The sequence below is a fragment of the Ostrea edulis genome, chromosome 6 (assembly GCF_947568905.1).
Source record: "Ostrea edulis chromosome 6, xbOstEdul1.1, whole genome shotgun sequence".
Lineage (NCBI taxonomy): Eukaryota > Metazoa > Mollusca > Bivalvia > Ostreida > Ostreidae > Ostrea > Ostrea edulis.
Genome location: NC_079169.1, coordinates 56,420,501 through 56,439,802, shown reverse-complemented (window position 1 = coordinate 56,439,802; position 19,302 = coordinate 56,420,501). Strand labels below are relative to the sequence as shown.

At 32.3% G+C, this 19,302-nt stretch overlaps 1 protein-coding gene and 1 long non-coding RNA gene across 4 annotated transcripts in view; one reads left to right on the top strand and one right to left on the bottom strand.

The window, feature by feature from the left end:
- Positions 1-19,302, bottom strand: part of LOC125645466 (uncharacterized) — a 147,297-nt gene that overhangs the window by 62,059 nt on the left and 65,936 nt on the right. For all 3 annotated transcript variants that reach the window (XM_056140159.1, XM_048871008.2, XM_048871007.2), the window contains exons 22-25: positions 14,599-14,856; positions 13,532-13,676; positions 13,136-13,305; positions 5,060-5,213 (exon numbers count right to left, since the gene is read on the bottom strand). In XM_056140159.1, the coding sequence (XP_055996134.1) occupies positions 5,060-5,213; positions 13,136-13,305; positions 13,532-13,676; positions 14,599-14,856 (727 nt within the window). The remainder of the gene's footprint in view (positions 1-5,059; positions 5,214-13,135; positions 13,306-13,531; positions 13,677-14,598; positions 14,857-19,302) is intronic.
- On the top strand, positions 5,252-8,394 carry LOC130046863 (uncharacterized). The gene is made up of 2 exons (XR_008795900.1): positions 5,252-6,078; positions 7,780-8,394. It is a non-coding gene; the product is annotated as an uncharacterized LOC130046863 (long non-coding RNA).

Here is a 19,302-nt window from a genome sequence, read left to right as displayed (position 1 = left end):
TAACATGTTAGTTGGGAAAGGGGGTATTGAATTGTCATGGTTCTGTTATTCACAATTGTATTGAATTGTCATAATTCAGTTAACTTCAGTTGTATTTAATTGTCATGGTTGAATTATTCACACTTGTATTGAATTGTCATGGTTTAAATATTTGCCCAGTTTAGGTTATGACTAATTTTAATCAGGTACGAGATAAAATTTTGATGCAGAACAAGCTCTTGCGTATCGAATCAGTTGAGAGATGTAAACACCATATACATGTGATAATGGAATATTACTACATGAATATGGGAAGTTGACGTTAGAGAAGTTGAAATCATCCCGTTTGTCATAAAGTTGAGTTGTTAGTTTGACGACAAAAATATCCAAGTATGAAGCAGAAGTGGACGATTCTGTGGTGTCTTTTATTTCGAGTATTGTATCAATTCAAGTTTTGGATCGAGTCATTGCTGCTATAGCCCTTGATAGCAGGTATTACAAGTTTCATTATTTTATAATAAGGCTGCGACAGTGGCAACAGATAACGGGTTCTTCGATGACGAAATCAAAATATCTGGAAATGGAAGTTTACTGCATTTCAAGCTTATTTTAGATGACCACTTACTCAAACATGTTAATTAATCTACTACTGTAAAAGTTTACAGCATGTTAGATGTATGTGTTAGTTCATATATATATATACACCACAAGAGTCTCAAATGTTATGAATTTAAAAAATGAAATAAAAATCCTGAAAAAAAAATCCAATCCTAAAAAAACAATTATCCACCGTCTGCAATTAAATACACCAGGATTGCATCGGAAATAAAGGAGACTCCCCTGAAAAAATATTCCTGGGTTTAGCTGGATGATTTAGCGACTATTTCAGCAACCCGAGTGTTTCACCTATTCATTAGAATAGATTTATCCAACCTCCGTGATGATTAGAACCAATTTATGGGCCGTTTTCCCCCACTTGAACAGCCCATCCTGGACTCCATTGATCAATGAAAAAGACTCTACTCTTAATCAAAGGATGATAGAAAGGCATGTTAACCTATTTCGTTCGTTATTGAGACATAGAAGTCAAAGTACCGAGTTTTAGTTTCAGTAAACAGGAGCTTAACGAAAGGCTGCGATTGTTTTACATATGAACGACTCCATTCGAACAAAGTCAGGAAGCAGTTTGAATGTAAGCTTACTGAACAGTATAAAGTATGGTGTATTATTTCACTATGTTGATTTCATTTATCTTTTACATGTTGACAACATTAGATAAAATACTAAATCAAGCCTTTCTGTTTTGTTGTTTATATAACATTCAATATAAGAAAACAAGTATTGCATGTAGTTGAGGGTAACTTTGAAAATTCTCACCCCTCCAAAAATCATTGTCATTTGAGGCATATCCTTGGTTGACAATGGTTTTCTAGAGGTAAAAATATTCAATGTTACCCTCAACTACATGCAATATTTATACAGTATAGGAATCCCACAACTTGACAGTATTAAGGTGTGGATAGCAGAACCGTTATAAAAAAAGACCGGGGGTGTAGAACCCATAGGCCTGAGCAAAAGAGAAGTAAATATTTAGTGGCAAGGGTATAGGCGAGGAGGGTGGGGGTGGTGGTTTAAAATTCATCAACTTGGTTAAAAAAAACTTAATATAGATACCTAGACAACATCTAAAACTGTTGATGGGGTGAGCTCTGTTGATCAGCAACTCTAGCCTATATGGTTGTATGAAAGGTGAAGCTAACACACAGTGATCAATCCCATAACTCTTATAAGCAAAACAAAATAGAGAGAAACACGTCAGACAGCATTTAACCCAATGATAGGTTGTATTAGCAAACCAGATCGTTATAACGATCATATAAGTTTTGAAATGTTGACTTTAAAACGACACTGTTGGAACCCCTGCACCATCAACTTGTTTATCAGTAGCCTGCGTCGACTAAAAACTGACCATAAGCAGAACAAGCTCTTGCGTATTAAATCAGTGACTTGATCATGTACGGAACGATTCTTGCACGGAACGGTTTGCACCGAACCTTGAATGGTATCCTGTAAACGCTGAACGTATGAACGGAACGCTGAACGATTTGTACGGAATGGTGAATAGTTTGCATGGAACATTGAACGGTTTACATGGAACAAAACGCTCCAGGGTCTGTAGATAACATAACAAGAGGCCAACAGGCCTTATATGTTACCTGATTAATTTAGTTAAAAAGTACACTGTATCACTAGTTCCACGGGCTATGAAATCTAGAACTTTTTTTATTGTGAATACCTAAGCTAAATTCTAATATTCAGCAAAACTATAAAACAACATGACTGTGTTCTTTAAACTTTATTGCCCTTTATATTCACTTTATATTGATGAAAGGCTTTACATAATATAAAACATATAACACTAACAAGATATTACTAATTTGGACCCGTTCTAGAGTTAAAACACTGAGGTTGCAAAACTCACAATGTTGATATTTTTTTTTCCGCTTTTCCTAAATATGCGTTTAGTTTTAAATTGTGCCAGAAGAAGACATTCAAATGATAAAGAAAACAACCACTATACAAATTTTAGCTTCACCCTGTAATCAAAACCCTTACCCCTAGGATCATGGAATTTATAATTTTGGTAAAGGTATACCTACTCCTTCTAAATATCTAGGATTTAGTTTCAATATAGTATCAATCACATTAAAGAAGATATAATTTAAATGTTTTACGCATATACACTATATATACCAAGTTTGGTCCCACCCTGGAGTCAGAATCTCTACCTTGGGGATCATGAAATTTACAATTTTGATAGAGAGCTTCTTGCTCTACATCACTATGCAATTAGTTTTTCTTACACATGTGCGGTTGCAGAGAAGATTTTTGAAAATTGCTCAATATTTGAGAATTGGTCAATTTTTGACATATTGTGTCCTACCCCTAAGTCCCTAGGGTGTAAAAGTCCTGCAATTTACTATCTATGGCCCAAAGATGCTTCATACGAAATTTTGAAAAGAATTGGAAGGCCCTCACTATGTGGATCATTTTAAGAAAACTCAAAACATGATCTGTAACACACTGATAAAAAGTTGAATTGCTGCAGGGATAGCCAAAATGAGACTGCAAAAATCCCTGAAATATGCTACGTTCAAGGTCCATAAATTTCCCCAAAATATGTCAAAACTTAAACTTGATATTCAACCCATTGATATACATGGATATTCATGTATAAATATTCAATTCAGTAGCTGCAGGTATAGACAAAAAAGCTTAGAAAACTGTTCATAGATGCACAACCTGATCTATATAAGACATGTAAATACAGATACTGAAGCGTGCTACTACACCTCTAAAGCGTTTCTTTTCGTTCCGTACAAACCGTTAACGTTCCATGCAAACCGTTTATATATCCATGTGCACCGTTCAGCAAGTTTCTTTTTTTAAATACACAATATTTCTATCAAAATTGTTCATCGGAACTGTCTGCATAATGCAAAGACCGACAAGTGTATAACTTGTACATGTATATTGTACGCAAATTCTGAGTTTGTTTTCTTGCCATAACAGAGGTAAGCTAATCCAAGTATTTGAAATAAACTTTCGTACAGAAGGTGTAAAAATCGGAGGGGACAATTGAAGTATGACAAAAGAGGTGCTTATAATTTTTGTCTCTAAAAAATGAATGCAGTTTTCTTTAGGTTTAAAAATGAGGCAAATACTACAATGGAATTCAAAATTAGATGTTACATCCACTCGCATACATAATTTGAAAAATCTGTTGATCTTCACTGTAGTTAGTCATTATTTGTTTCATTTATTTATTCATATATTTGATTTATTTCTCAATCTATTTCAGTCATATTTTGATTGTTTCTTTTCGTTTTGTATTGTTCCATCTTATCAAAGGTGATATGTTCTCATCGACTGGCTAATACGATGTATGCGTATCTGGTGCATCAAAATTGGTACAGTATAAGTTTTACATTATGACCCCTGCGTCGAGGCCTCTGTTGGTGGACTGTAATCCCTGAGGGTATCTACAGCCCTGTAGCTAAGTACTTCGTTACTAACTTGAAAATACAGATGTATATTTGATTGCTGTGATAAAATTTATGAATTCATTTCAAAATTAAGGACTATCTCCCTTATGCATAGCTCTTATCCTTATACGAATTTGACTCCAGTTTTTGGCACTCTGTTTTCCCCTAAAATAGCTCTTACAAGTTTATTATTTCGGATTTCAAAAATTTTGGTGCATCTGGTGCATCAAAATTGGTGCCGTATAAGTTGTACAATATGACCCACTCCCCGCCTGATGGTATGTTTCAGTCTTGCCTGACGAGAATATTTTTAATCATTTTTTCTGTTGTAATACACCTATACAAAAATGTTCATTCAACATCTCTCTTTGCGAAGAGGCCTGGAATACGTGTATTTAAATTTAAATTATTTCATGTTTAAACTAACCCAAGGGGGAACCAAATAATGCCCCAAAAAAAATCAAAGCGTGCAGGCCATGCCTACCACTTGGTGCAGAACAATCACAAGGCGTGCAACCCACGCTTACAAAGTAAAAACTGATGGATGCTCCCAGATATATGTTTTGAGTGAACTTAACCTTTAATAAATGACTTTGAATGACCTTTGTCTGAAAGCTATTTGCCTATTACTTATTTTAGTGATTTATAATCAATACCTGTTCACACATTGTTGAAATAAAAAACGTTTTACTATTATATATAAGGTATACGTTCTGAGTAACCTTGGTCCAAAAGTCCTTGTCTCAAGGAATATTTGTAATCAGTTGCGATCAATTTGTGATGAGAGGCTTAGGAGATGGGAACTTATATCAAAAACTGTTAAAATAAGGGACTTGTATATGGTCTGCGAGACCTTGCTTTTCCAAAATGACATTGACATACCTTGATCCAAAAGTTCTTGTCTTAATAAGGAACATTTCTGATGAAAGGTTTATGAGATATGAGCTCGGACGGACGGACAAGACGGCGACTACATGTTCCCGAAATTTTTCGGGGAGCATAAAAAATCATCATTTAAGAATAATAGTACTTACGTTGGCAAGCCTAGTTCTCGGCATGCTACCCGTGCAGCATTATTACCAATGCCACCTGCACAAATATCACCCCATTTATTGTTATAGTAAACCTGCAGCATTCCACTCGTCTTCGTACGAGTTGTCTTCCTCAGCATCAATCGAATCCATGGATCTGATTTAGAGATAACATAATTCAAAACCACAGAAAGTGCATCAAATTTATGAATTTACAATACTTTTATGAGCTGTTCTGATGACAAGATGAAATGCATCTAAGATCATTATCAATAACTACATGTATGTTTTTATCATAATCACTGAGTTTAATGCTACATGCAAAGAATGTGAATGCAGGTATTTTTCTGTTCTTGTGCTTGTAGTCATTAAGTATGGTTCCACGTAAAAATCAGGCAAAATCGCATTTTCGTGATAAGTCCATGTTCACGAAATGAACCCAAACTTAGCATACTAACTCACCGTAATATGTTTAGCAAATATACAAAGTAGTTTTGATTTATTTCGTCTTGTTCCAAAATTATGGACAGATAATTATGAACATGTAGAATTCACGCTTAGTGCAAATCTATACAAAACACTACTTGTAATCCCTTTGAAATCAAAAAACAGCAAAGCGGGTATGAAAATATATCATTATATAACATTAAACAAATAAAAAAGGCATGCTCTGAAATAAATATTTTTTTTGAAAGTTTCAATATAACATTTTAAAACCTCTCTGAATGTTTCGATTTTAATGCAATTTCGGTTATCGTTCTTGAATTTAACCTCGATGATCGCTAGGGGCGCTGCGTTGTCAACACACTAAGTGCGCGGAATATGGCGGATCCAAAACTGAATGCCGTTTAGGACAATATTCCGACAGAGTGTGATCTACCCTCAAGCCTCATCTAAAGGAAACGAATATATTTACCTTCGGAGAGTGTCAGAAATACATTGATGCATATGGCGTCACTGACGATAGACCGTGTGGAGCAGCCGACAACGAAGACCGAGCAACATCAAGTCGGCGCATTCCGGTAATTTCAAATGGTGTTTACATGGTGTTTACATATTTAATAAGTCAAAATTCACAATATTTATTATTACTAGCATAAAAATCATAACGAATGTTGTATTATACAATGTAGCATTGTATGAGACGACTGTGTACAGATGACACCCACTCCCTTGTTTCAAAAAGTCATACTTTCAACAGTTACGCTATGATATGTTTTAGGCCTAGGCTAATCGACGGCATGATTCATTTGTAATGGTCTGCAATAATAGCAGACATCTACGTATCCTCCACACAAACGCCTCCTGTCTCAGATAGAAATGTAGATTATGCCTAACTGAGGATCAGTAGGAGTAGGTGTCATCTCAAAAGAGTGTGGTTTTATGTATTACATGTAGATTTCAGTCGAATTTGCATATACAAATTTAAGACATGATATGACTTTGTGAGATGCAATGTTTAGTATATAATGTAATCCTGTATTATGCAAATCGCAGATAGCTTAGTGGTTAGGTATCCGGATAAGCATGCCGAAGGTACCGGGTTCAAATCTCAGAATATATGAGATTTTTTTTCTTCAATTTAATTGATATACACATCATTTTTTTCCTTCAAGGTATTTTTTTAAACACACACAATTTTTTAAATATCATTTCATATGCACAAAATCATTTCTTTTAGTGGTCACCATCCAGCTCTTGACAAATTAGAATTCATATTTTATTAAAAATATATGCATACTATTAGACATATCAAAGAAAATATTTAGGGTCTGTAGTTTTTAAAGAATTCCATTTTATTGTCAAACAATTCATAATGTTAATTATAAATCTTCATATCAATCAATAAGACTAAGTTGAGTCTTCTTGACATTTTTATTAGATATCTATTATATTACTATTTAAAGTCTGCCTCAATTTGATATGGTCATGGGGACTGGTCAATGCATGGGTTCTTGAATGTATATTTCTAATAATAATATATAAATATAACAAAGATCAAGTCATTTAGTTAATGTATATTTCTTTAAAGTTTTCATACCAGCATCATGGAGTGTCATTACCATCACTACATGCATTGGAAACCTCTGTGGTAAATACATAACTGTAAATACATGTAGCACATATGTACCAATGAATCTACAGTGTAAATCAATCTAATTAAAATCAGACCTTCTCTAACCGTTACACTGGAGAAGGTCTGATTTTAATTAGATTGCAGTGTAAATGTTTTATAAACCTCAAACTTGGTAGAGCAGTATTATATAATAGTCCTGATATACAAGCACTATATGACCCCTTCTGATAATGAGGTCGAAGTCAACCAACCCCCCCATTATAGGAAAATATTGGTCACTCAGAAACCAGACTCAAAACCCGATACAGCTGTTGCCCTGACTAGTACTTGAACCTACTTGTCACTGATTTAGAATATTTGGAACACCTTCTCAATGCCATATACAAGTTTCTTTAAGCATTTCTTGTTTTCAAAAGTTTTATATCCTGTTTTAGTGTTTTTATTCTTTCTAACTACATGTATAATTTAAATATCAATGGGGACTAGGATTACTAGGCTCTGAGGTGTGTACTTTAATTGAAAGTTTTATGATATAAAATGTTCAAACATTCTCAAAAACTAGAGAAATATATATTATATATTGAGGAGAGAAAAATAAGTAAATTCTTGTGTCCTAAAAATCAGTGTCTATCTTATTGTATTGTAGGTCTCTGCAAAACCCAAGGACATACTTAAAGTGGTGACAGGAGGAAAATCAATCAAACCAAGTGAAAGTACAAGACAATATTACAAAAGGAAAGCAAAGGAGTCCATAAATTTAATGTCAAACATCAAGACAGTCTAAAATATTGAATCCAAACAAAATATCAAAACTTTATGAAGAAATAAACGACAAATTGTCAAATAAACATGAAAGCATTCTTATATATGGTGTTTATTCAAATTATTTCAACTGAAATTCCTAATGTACCTAAATTCGAGAGGGAAACAACTTATGAAAAATTAAACACCAATGTAATGAAGTTGTGTTGACATGCAAAAATACATGTATAATGTGATGCATCATAGAATAGCTCAAATGGTCTATTTTATGCATTTTTTGGGCTCTTCACCCACCCCTTTCTGGATGGAGAAGGTACACACATGAGTCACAACCCCTCCATCCCCCCTTATATTTTTTTCTGGATCTGCCTCTGTTTTGTAAATATGTTCGTAACAAATATATTTCTGTGCTCATTTGTTCCTTTATCATGTTTATGCCTTGTTTGGGGTTACACTTTTAAAAAAGTATGATTTTGAAATAAAAATTTTAAGCTTCAAAGAACTCTTCCGTGTACATTTATCAGTATATAGTTTATAAAGGATCTAAACTTACAAGTTGCAACTGTTAAAAAATCTTATAGATAATGGAATGTATTGATGAAATAATTAAGAATTCATTTTCAATTCACTTTACAGACACTAATATCTACATGGATTATGTAAAACAGTTGTTTTGTAATCTGAAAGCAACCTGTAATCATACTTGGTAAAAGATAGTGCCATAGACATGATAAATGAGTCAACTTACATTTTTTAAACTACATTATTGAATTTTAAAACAATCCCATTTCTACATTACATGTATTTTCATAAAATTATATAAAGTCAATATAAACTGTCCAAATTTTACAATATTAATGACACAAATGTCTGCAGTTTCTGTTCTCATTTTTATTTTTTCCTGAACAACCATATATATCATACGACTGTAAAAACGTACATTTCACTAAAAGTTTTTGTTCCACTCTTACAAAGGATTCATAAGGAAATCAAGTGCTAAAAAGTTTATTTTAAAATTTGAGCCACATCATGTTTCTAGAATTGTTAGCCAAAGTTTTAAATGTCCAGATGCTTTGTAATAAATGTTTTAAATTTCATATTACATAGAGCAAAAATGAATTCAAAATGATTTTTCAAATAAAAGATATTTTCAATGAATTATTTAGGGTAAAACACAAAAGTTGATAAATTATATCTTTGTTTTATCATAGGATTCCCTTGAACATGTTGAATGTATTTTCAGTTTTGTTTTTCTGAAGATATACGTTTTAAAAGAGCATGGGCATTCATTCTCTTTATACTTGGAACTATAATGCCAATCTCTTGTCATTCGAGCAACCTACAACGTACGTCGTTGACCAGCCTCACAAGAGTTGTTGATAGGTGAATTTCAAAATGAAAAACAATTGCCAACCAAGCATTTTTTCTTTAATCTGTTAATTACCCACCCACTCCAAACTATCCAGCCAAAATACTTGCAAGTTAAACTCGCCATTCAGTGCAAATTATCCTATAAAGGCCGGTCTAATAAGTTGTTTACAATAACCTGAGGAAATCTGAAAGAAATGGGTTAATAATAAACGGACTTTCGATCCCGACCCAAAATACTATGCATCGTTTCTTGCATTTACATCTATAGACATATCATTATGATATGTAAACACATAAAGATCATTTTAGATATTTATGAATATGATAATTACTAGAACATGACAGAAAAGTGTACTTGTTGAATAGTTTGTAAGTAGAAGAAAACTTAAAAACATGAAAATATATTATTTTCCCGCCATTTTTCACAATCTTCATATATTTTTTTCCGAGTACAGTAAAAACTTTCAAAAAAAATATTGAGTAAAAATTATTCAATAGCATGTACTTTATCCGTCTAATTATAAAACTTTTTTGAAAGTGTTTGCTGTTTCGAGAAAAATGGTCTTAAAGTTGGAATGTTTTTCCGTTAGAAAATCCTTTCGTTAACTACAGCAACGGTTACCATGGTAACACATAACAAATACTCACTATGACAACAGAAATTCGTAAACAGTAGCCGCCTTCTTCATTTTATATAAGCCATTTGAAAATGTATGATCTTTTCATTTAACAAAACCTTTAAGAATATATAGCATTTTTATGAGTCAATTTTGGCCAAAACATGGGTATTCTATTTTTAGTAACACAGCTCTGTGAAGGTGCGTCATATGAAAAAAATATTATCACCGAATGATTTCCTATAAACAATGTTACTATATATATAAGTATCGGCTCAATCCCTGACGGTCGACTTATCACCCTCTGCCTGATTTTTACATGGAACCATACTTAAGACCTTGGTTGTCGAGACGATTTCTAAAAAAAAAAAATCATTTTTGATACAACTGGCATGTCTAATCATTGTGCAAGAAATTCTTATTTAAACACCTTAGACTAATTCTGTTCAAATCATGGTACAATATCACATTCATAAAGTTCAATGTTTCGCACTGGATGTCACTCTGTTTTGGAGAAAATCATATTTGGAGGCAGATCCCTGTGAAAAAATAGTCAAATTGACATTATACTGGTGACAAAGATTCAGTTTCGTAAACTAGTATCAAATCAAAGATATTAATAGTTTGTTGATCTTTATTAAATATATTTGAGAAGTATCAGTAAACTGCAAAATCTTAATTAAGCGTATAAAAAGTTTTAGTGCCATTTAGCTGATAGTGTCATTATTTTGAGATGTAGATCTAAAACTGTATAGTTTGAAAAAGGTTAAAACTTTAACACTCAGAAGCTAACATAGAAACCATAATTATATCTGAGGTATTCCATTCAGATTCCTCTACACCATTTTGTTCATTAAACACAAGCCATTCTAAATTTAGAGTGATATTGATCTATACATAGCAGTATTGTACCAGCTGCTCTCCGCTGTGGTTGTTTCGACGTCAATGTACACACACTGTCCAGAATATGTACATGCATACTACTGAACTCCACTAATAGTGCACAACAAATTAAGAGGCTCTCATGACCCAAATTCTGTTGATTGGCTTCAATGAATTCAGCCAAATCAAAAGCCAGGGACTGTATTTTAAAGTTTGAATCACTCTTAAAAGTAACAACACTGAGGCAACTGGTTACAGAGTTATCTGGAAACAGGAAGATTAAATTGCAACTGTTAAGTTAATTCCCCATACCACATCTTAGTATTGAAAATCCTACAGATTTCTATCAAAATTTGCATGTATTTTGTCGAGGATGTACATTGACCAAATTCCCGAAGAAAAATATGTTTAGCGGCCTTTCCCAGAGTACAGCCACTTCTAAAAATAGAACATATCACTTTAAAACAAGCATTGTTAATATACATACATTTTAAGGCACTGTCTTTATTTAAACGATAGAAATATGTTTCTTTCATATGAATTGAAGAAAATGTATTGCTTTTGACTGTTTTCAATAATTTTTCATCTACTGAACCATGTTCTTGGTTTCAAGGTGATCAAAATGCACATATAGTAGTCAAATTTGGACTAATCATAGCCCACCATGTCCGGAAAATTGTGTTTTCAAAACCCTTCAGATTTTTTTTTTAAACATTTCAATATGTTTTACCTTTACATTCCAGCAATCATTTGACATAAGAAGTATATAGGGTATCGGATAATTTGAGAGCCCAATGACCCCCTCTAGGTTAAAAAACCTTGTAAAAACACATATTGGAAAATGGTGTCTAAAATTCATATCTCTGCAAACATGTCTCATTCATCATTTACACTACTAAATTACCATTTCAAGAAATATTACAGGGTGGGTTTTGAAAAACATCTTAAAACATTAAAGCTTCAAATAGGTAAAACCACTTTCATTGATTGCCGTGAGCTTTAGGGATCGGGCTTGAAGTTAGAAAAATCCTATCTTTATTATGGAGCTTACTAAATCCATAGCCTACGTCACATGAACACTGACAGGACGTCACAATAGATGAAAAAATGAAATTATGTCGCCAGATCTAGTTGGAACAAAGTGATGTAGATCAGAATCATTTTTACATTTTTAACACTCATTCAGAGAATGCTAACCTATGCTCAAGTTACAAATTTTGGGAAATTCGAATATTGTAAAACACCCGAATTCTGTATTCCTCGCTCACTTGGTAATTTTTAGTTCCTGCTAGTTATTAACAATGCGATACAGCCATGTGATGTAACTACCGCCTACATTCCGAGTCCTTTTAATCAAAACATCAGTAAAGGTCATGTCCGGCCAGAAAAGTGTTTTAGATAAAAGAAAATTACATAACACCCATGATCCATACTGTACGTACAAGAACACAAACGTACGACACCTTGGCCTAGAGATCAATAGGTCCTAAATATGTGACAAATCTATCGGCGTATGATCTAAATTGAGCACCCTGAAATCATTAGACACAACAGAGATATGCACATGCATTGTACATGTATATGCACATTTATTATGGATTCGGAGGGCCTCGAAAGCGATTTTTGTCGTGTAAATAAATATAAAAAATTTGCAAGGGATGCGGTTACAATGTCAGTATAGCTTTAGATTATATACATACTTTATTTAGATCATGACAACATCGATCGTAATCTTTCAGGTTTAAATAAATTATAGGGAAAACATAACAAAAATCTGTGACTGTCAGTAGTCAGTACAGGTAACACTGAATAGGACATTCGATATTTCTACCCGTCATTAATGATCAGAAATCTCACAAAAGAAATGGCCTACAATAGATACATTGAAAGTTGGCAACACGATTTAACATCACAATCTGTAATATTTGCAGAAATCTCACGGGAAATACTAAACGACTGTATGTCATAACGCAATGTGTATAGAGAGCTTACGACTTCGCGATTTATATAACTATAAGCATTTTCTCTTTCGAACGTTGTCTTGTATAAAACCGGCTTGTTTGTATTATTGCGATTCGTATGTTGTTGTTTTTTAAATTCTAAATCTTTGTTGTTTGCTTTCAAACAATCAATCCTAATACGGTCTACAAAATTCACCAACATGTCATCGGGTTCGTTGAATGTGTGATAACGTTTCTAACGTTATTTGACGTTGTCTGGGGAATTACCTTAAGACACAAACAGACGATGAACATCAAATGATGACAATTATCATCGCTCACATTGGCCAAAACTCAGGTGAGCTATAAACGTACCATCATTCATACTACATGTACTTATCAATGAATATTGTTTTTATTTGATCATTACCTTTGGGGCACACAATCACTGCAGCTTTTCTACCATAACAGTATGTCGAGCTACTAGTAGATCTCACACAGTCCAGAAGACTTTTTTCTGTTCCATTACAAGTAATATTAGTCCATAAAAAGTAAGAACTTGGCATTGTTGTCAAACGTCTACTCATCTGTGCATTGTCCCTGAAATATGAACATAATACAACTTTAAGCTTCTAAGAATGCTTTGTTGGGCTCAGCGCAAGATAGCTGTGGAAATCAGATGTCCTTTTACCTGACTGAAAGACTGAAAATATTTTTGTATTTTTCACTTACAAAATTTATACTTGCATATGATTATAATACAACTGTTGTCGTCATCCGATGAATAAAACAGTTACTTGATGAAATAACACGAGCCAATACGTACGAAGGCAAACCAAATTGCTGGCACACCACTTGAGCATTCTTTTTAGTCCATCCAGTCTTACATATCCCTCCCCACATTCCTGAGTGGAACATTTCAACAGCTGCTTCGTTAGAAGATGTCTGGTTGATTAATCGTACATATTCCTCTATAAAAGAGTCATATTTCATTCCTTGATTAAAATGTTACATTGATTTGAAAGGTATAGATAACGAAGAGTGATCAATCTCATAACACATATAAGCAATACAAAACATTTTAATGTAAAATTTATAATACACATCAAATTCTAATATAAATGACAAAAATGAACTTTTGAAACCCCTGTACCATCAACTTGTTTGTCAGTTGCTTGCCTCGATTTAAAAACTGGCTATACACAGAACAAGGTCTTACATGTCGAATCAGTTGAGATATATAAACACCATATATCAGTAACAATGGACTATTGGTTACATAGAAATGGGAAGTTGACGATGGAGAATCTGAAATCATCCCGCTTGTCATAGAATTGAGTTGTTAGTTTGCTGTTAATATTTATTTTCAATACAATATTTAAGTACAAAGCAGATGTGGAGGATTCTGATGTCTTTTATTTCAAGTTTACAGGGATATATCGAATCGACATATGAATGATTATGAATATTGTTAATATATAAAACATCGTCGATAAATCTAAATGTCAAGTTGAAGGCGACAGCAAGATATTTTTTCTTGTCATTTGGAAGCTTTTGAATAAATCCTGCTTCATTAAAATATAAAAACAGGTCAGCTAACAAAGGAACACAATTCGTGGCCATGGGAATTTCAACAGACTGTTGGAAGACCAGATCACCAAAGACTACGAAAACTATTTTCAACATGCATGTACTTAGAAAACTCAGTAGTGATGATGCATATTTTGAATAACGGCATTTCATTCATAGCAAAACGTACAGTGCTACAAAACAGTATAAAGTGTTGACCAGTCAATAGTTTAACTGTTACATGCACTGAGAAATTCAGAAGGAACAAGCAAAAACTGGCACATCACACTGCTAATTGATAATCAGATAATAAGACATACATACTGTAGCATCCCTCATTTTGGTAATCTCTATCAGACAATCCAGCTTTACAGAGACACACACCATCTCCACTGGAATTTGCGTGGCAGATCGATATCGCTGTTTTGCATTGGTGAACACCAGTTTTACAGTTACAAAGATCTCCCAAATATCCTGGTTTACAGGAACATTTTCCAGTATCTTCATCACATGACAAACTGTTTGTCTGGTTACATAAACACTGATTTTCACACTCATCTCCGTAAGTCCACTTCGGACATTCTATATAGACAGAGAATAACATCATTGTAAAATGACGCCAGGATTTTCAAGCATACATAAACTGACGTGTAAACTGATTGTAGTATATTACATACACTGATGTGTAAACTAATTGTAATATATTACATACACTGATGTGTAAACTGATTGTAGTATATTACATACACTGATGTGTAAAGTGATTGTAGTATATTACATACACTGATGTGTAAACTGATTGTAATATATTACATACACTGATGTGTAAACTGATTGTAGTATATTACATACACTGATGTGTAAAGTGATTGTAGTATATTACATACACTGACGTGTAAACTGATTGTAATATATTACATACACTGATGTGTAAACTGATTGTAGTATATTACATACACTGATGTGTAAAGTGATTGTAGTATATTACATACACTGATGTGTAAACTGATTGTAGCATATTACATACACTGATGTGTAAACTGATTGTAGTATATTACATAAACTGACGTGTAAACTGATTGTAGTATATTACATACACTGATGTGTAAGCTTATTGTAGTATATTACATACACTGATGTGTAAACTGATTGTAGTATATTACATACACTAATGTGTAAACTGATTGTAATATATTACATACACTGACGTGTAAACTGATTGTAGTATATTACATACACTGATGTAAACTGATTGTAGTATATTACATACACTGACGTGTAAACTGATTGTAGTATACTACATACACTGCTGCGTAAACTGATTGTAGTATATTACATACACTGATGTGTAAACTCATTGTAGTATATTACATACACTGATGTAAACTGATTGTAGTATATTACATACACTGATGTGTAAACTGATTGTAGTATATTACATACACTATGTGTAAACTGATTGTAGTATATTACATACACTGATGTGTAAACTGATTGTAGTATATTACATACACTGATGTGTAAACTGATTGTAGTATATTACATACACTGATGTAAACTGATTGTAGTATATTACATACACTGATGTGTAAACTGATTGTAATATATTACATACACTGACGTGTAAACTGATTGTAATATATTACATACACTGATGTGTAAACTGATTGTAGTATATTACATACACTGATGTGTAAACTGATTGTAGTATATTACATACACTGATGTGTAAACGAATTGTAGTATATTACATAAACTGACGTGTAAAATGATTGTAGTATATTACATACACTGACATGTAAACTGATTGTATTATATTACATACACTGACGTGTAAACTGATTGTAGTATATTACATACACTGACATGTAAACTGATTGTAGTATATTACATACACTGACATGTAAACTGATTATAATATATTACATACACTGACGTGTAAACTGATTGTAGTATATTACATACACTGACATGTAAACTGATTGTAGTATATTACATACACTGACGTGTAAACTGATTGTAGTATATTACATACACTGATGTGTAAACTGATGTAGTGTATTACATACTCTGATGTGTAAACTGATTGTAGTATATTAAATACACTGATGTGTAAACTGATTGTAATATATTACATACACTGACGTGTAAACTGATTGTAGCATATTACATACACTGATGTGTAAACTGATGTAGTATATTAAATACACTGTTGTGTAATTTGATTGTAGTATATTACATACACTGATGTAAACTGATTTTAGTATATTACATACACTGATGTGTAAACTGATTGTAGTATATTACATACACTGATGTAAACTGATTGTAGTATATTACATACACTGATGTGTAAACTGATTGTAATATATTACATACACTGACGTGTAAACTGATTGTAATATATTACATACACTGATGTGTAAACTGATTGAAGCATATTACATACACTGACATGTAAACTGATTGTAGTATATTACATACACTGATGTGTGAACTGATTGTAGTATATTACATACACTGATGTCAACTGATTATAGTATATTACATACACTGACGTGTAAACTGATTGTAGTATATTACATACACTGATGTGTAAAGTGATTGTAGTATATTACATACACTGATGTGTAATCTGATTGTAGTATATTACATAAACTGATGTGTAAAGTGATTGTAGTATATTACATACACTGATGTGTAAGCTGATTTTAGTATATTACATACACTGATGTGTAAACTTATTGTAGTATATTACATACACTGATGTGTAAACTGATGTAGTATATTACATACTCTGATGTGTAAACTGATTGTAGTATATTAAATACACTGATGTGTAAGCTGATTGTAGTATATTACATAAACTGACGTGTAAACTGATTGTAGTATATTACATACACTGATGTGTAAGCTTATTGTAGTATATTACATACACTGACCTGTAAACTGATTGTAGTATATTACAAACACTGATGTGTAAACCGATTGTAGTATATTACATACACTGATGTGTAAACTTATTGTAGTATATTACATACACTGACATGTAAACTGATTGTAGTATACTACATACACTGATGTGTAAACTGATTGTAATATATTACATATACTGACGTGTAAACTGATTGTAGTATATTACATACACTGATGTGTAAACTGATTGTAGTATATTACATACACTGATGTAAACTGATTGTAGTGTATTACATACACTGATGTGTAAACTGATTGTAGTATATTACATACATTGACGTGTAAACTGATTGTAGTATATTACAGTGACGTGTAAACTGATTGTAGTATATTACATACACTGACGTGTAAACTGATTGTAGTATATTACATACACTGACGTGTAAACTGATTGTAGTATATTACATACACTGATGTGTAAACTGATTGTAGTATATTACATACACTGACGTGTAAACTGATTGTAGTATATTACATACATTGACGTGTAAACTAATTGTAGTATATTACAGTGATGTGTAAACTGATTGTAGTATATTACATACACTGACGTGTAAACTGATTGTAGTATATTACATACACTGACGTGTAAACTGATTGTAGTATATTACATACACTGATGTGTAAACTGATTGTAGTATATTACATACACTGATGTGTAAACTTATTGTAGTATATTACATACACTGACATGTAAACTGATTGTAGTATATTACATACACTGGCGTGTAAACTGATTGTAGTATATTAAATACACTGATGTGTAAACTGATTGTAGTATATTACATACACTGATGTGTAAACTTATTGTAGTATATTACATACACTGACGTGTAAACTGACTGTAGTATATTACATACATTGACGTGTAAACTGATTGTAGTATATTACATACACTGATGTGTAAACTGATTGTAGTATATTACATACACTGATGTGTAAACTGATTGTAATATATTACATACACTGATTTGTAAACTGATTGTAGTATATTACATACACTGATGTGTAAAGTGATTGTAGTATATTACATACACTGACGTGTAAACTGATTGTAATATATTACATACACTGATGTGTAAAGTGATTGTAGTATATTACATACACTGATGTGTAAACTGATTGTAGTATATTACATACACTGATGTCAACTGATTATAGTATATTACATACACTGTCGTGTAAACTGATTGTAGTATATTACATACACTGACATGTAAACTGATTGTAGTATATTACATACACTGATGTGTAAACTGATTGTAGTATATTACATACACTAATGTGTAAACTGATTGTAATATATTACATACACTGACGTGTAAACTGATTGTAGTATATTACATACACTGATGTAAACTAATTCTAGTATATTACATACACTGACGTGTAAGCTGATTGTAGTATATTACATACACTGATGCGTAAACTGATTGTAGTATATTACATAAACTGATGTGTAAACTGATTGTAGTATATTACATACACTGATGTAAACTGATTGTAGTATATTACATACACTGATGTGTAAACTGATTGTAGTATATTACATACACTGATGTGTAAACTGATTGTAGTATATTACATACACTGATGTGTAAACTGATTGTAGTATATTACATACACTGATGTAAACTGATTGTAGTGTATTACATACACTAATGTGTAAACTGATTGTAATATATTACATACACTGACGTGTAAACTGATTGTAATATATTACATACACTGATGTGTAAACTGATTGTAGTATATTACATACACTGATGTGTAAACTGATTGTAGTACATTACATACACTGATGTGTAAACGAATTGTAGTATATTACATAAACTGACGTGTAAACTGATTGTAGTATATTACATACACTGACATGTAAACTGATTGTAGTATATTACATACACTGACGTGTAAACTGATTGTAGTATATTACATACACTGACATGTAAACTGATTGTAGTATATTACATACACTGACTTGTAAAGTGATTATAATATATTACATACACTGACGTGTAAACTGATTGTAGTATATTACATACACTGACATGT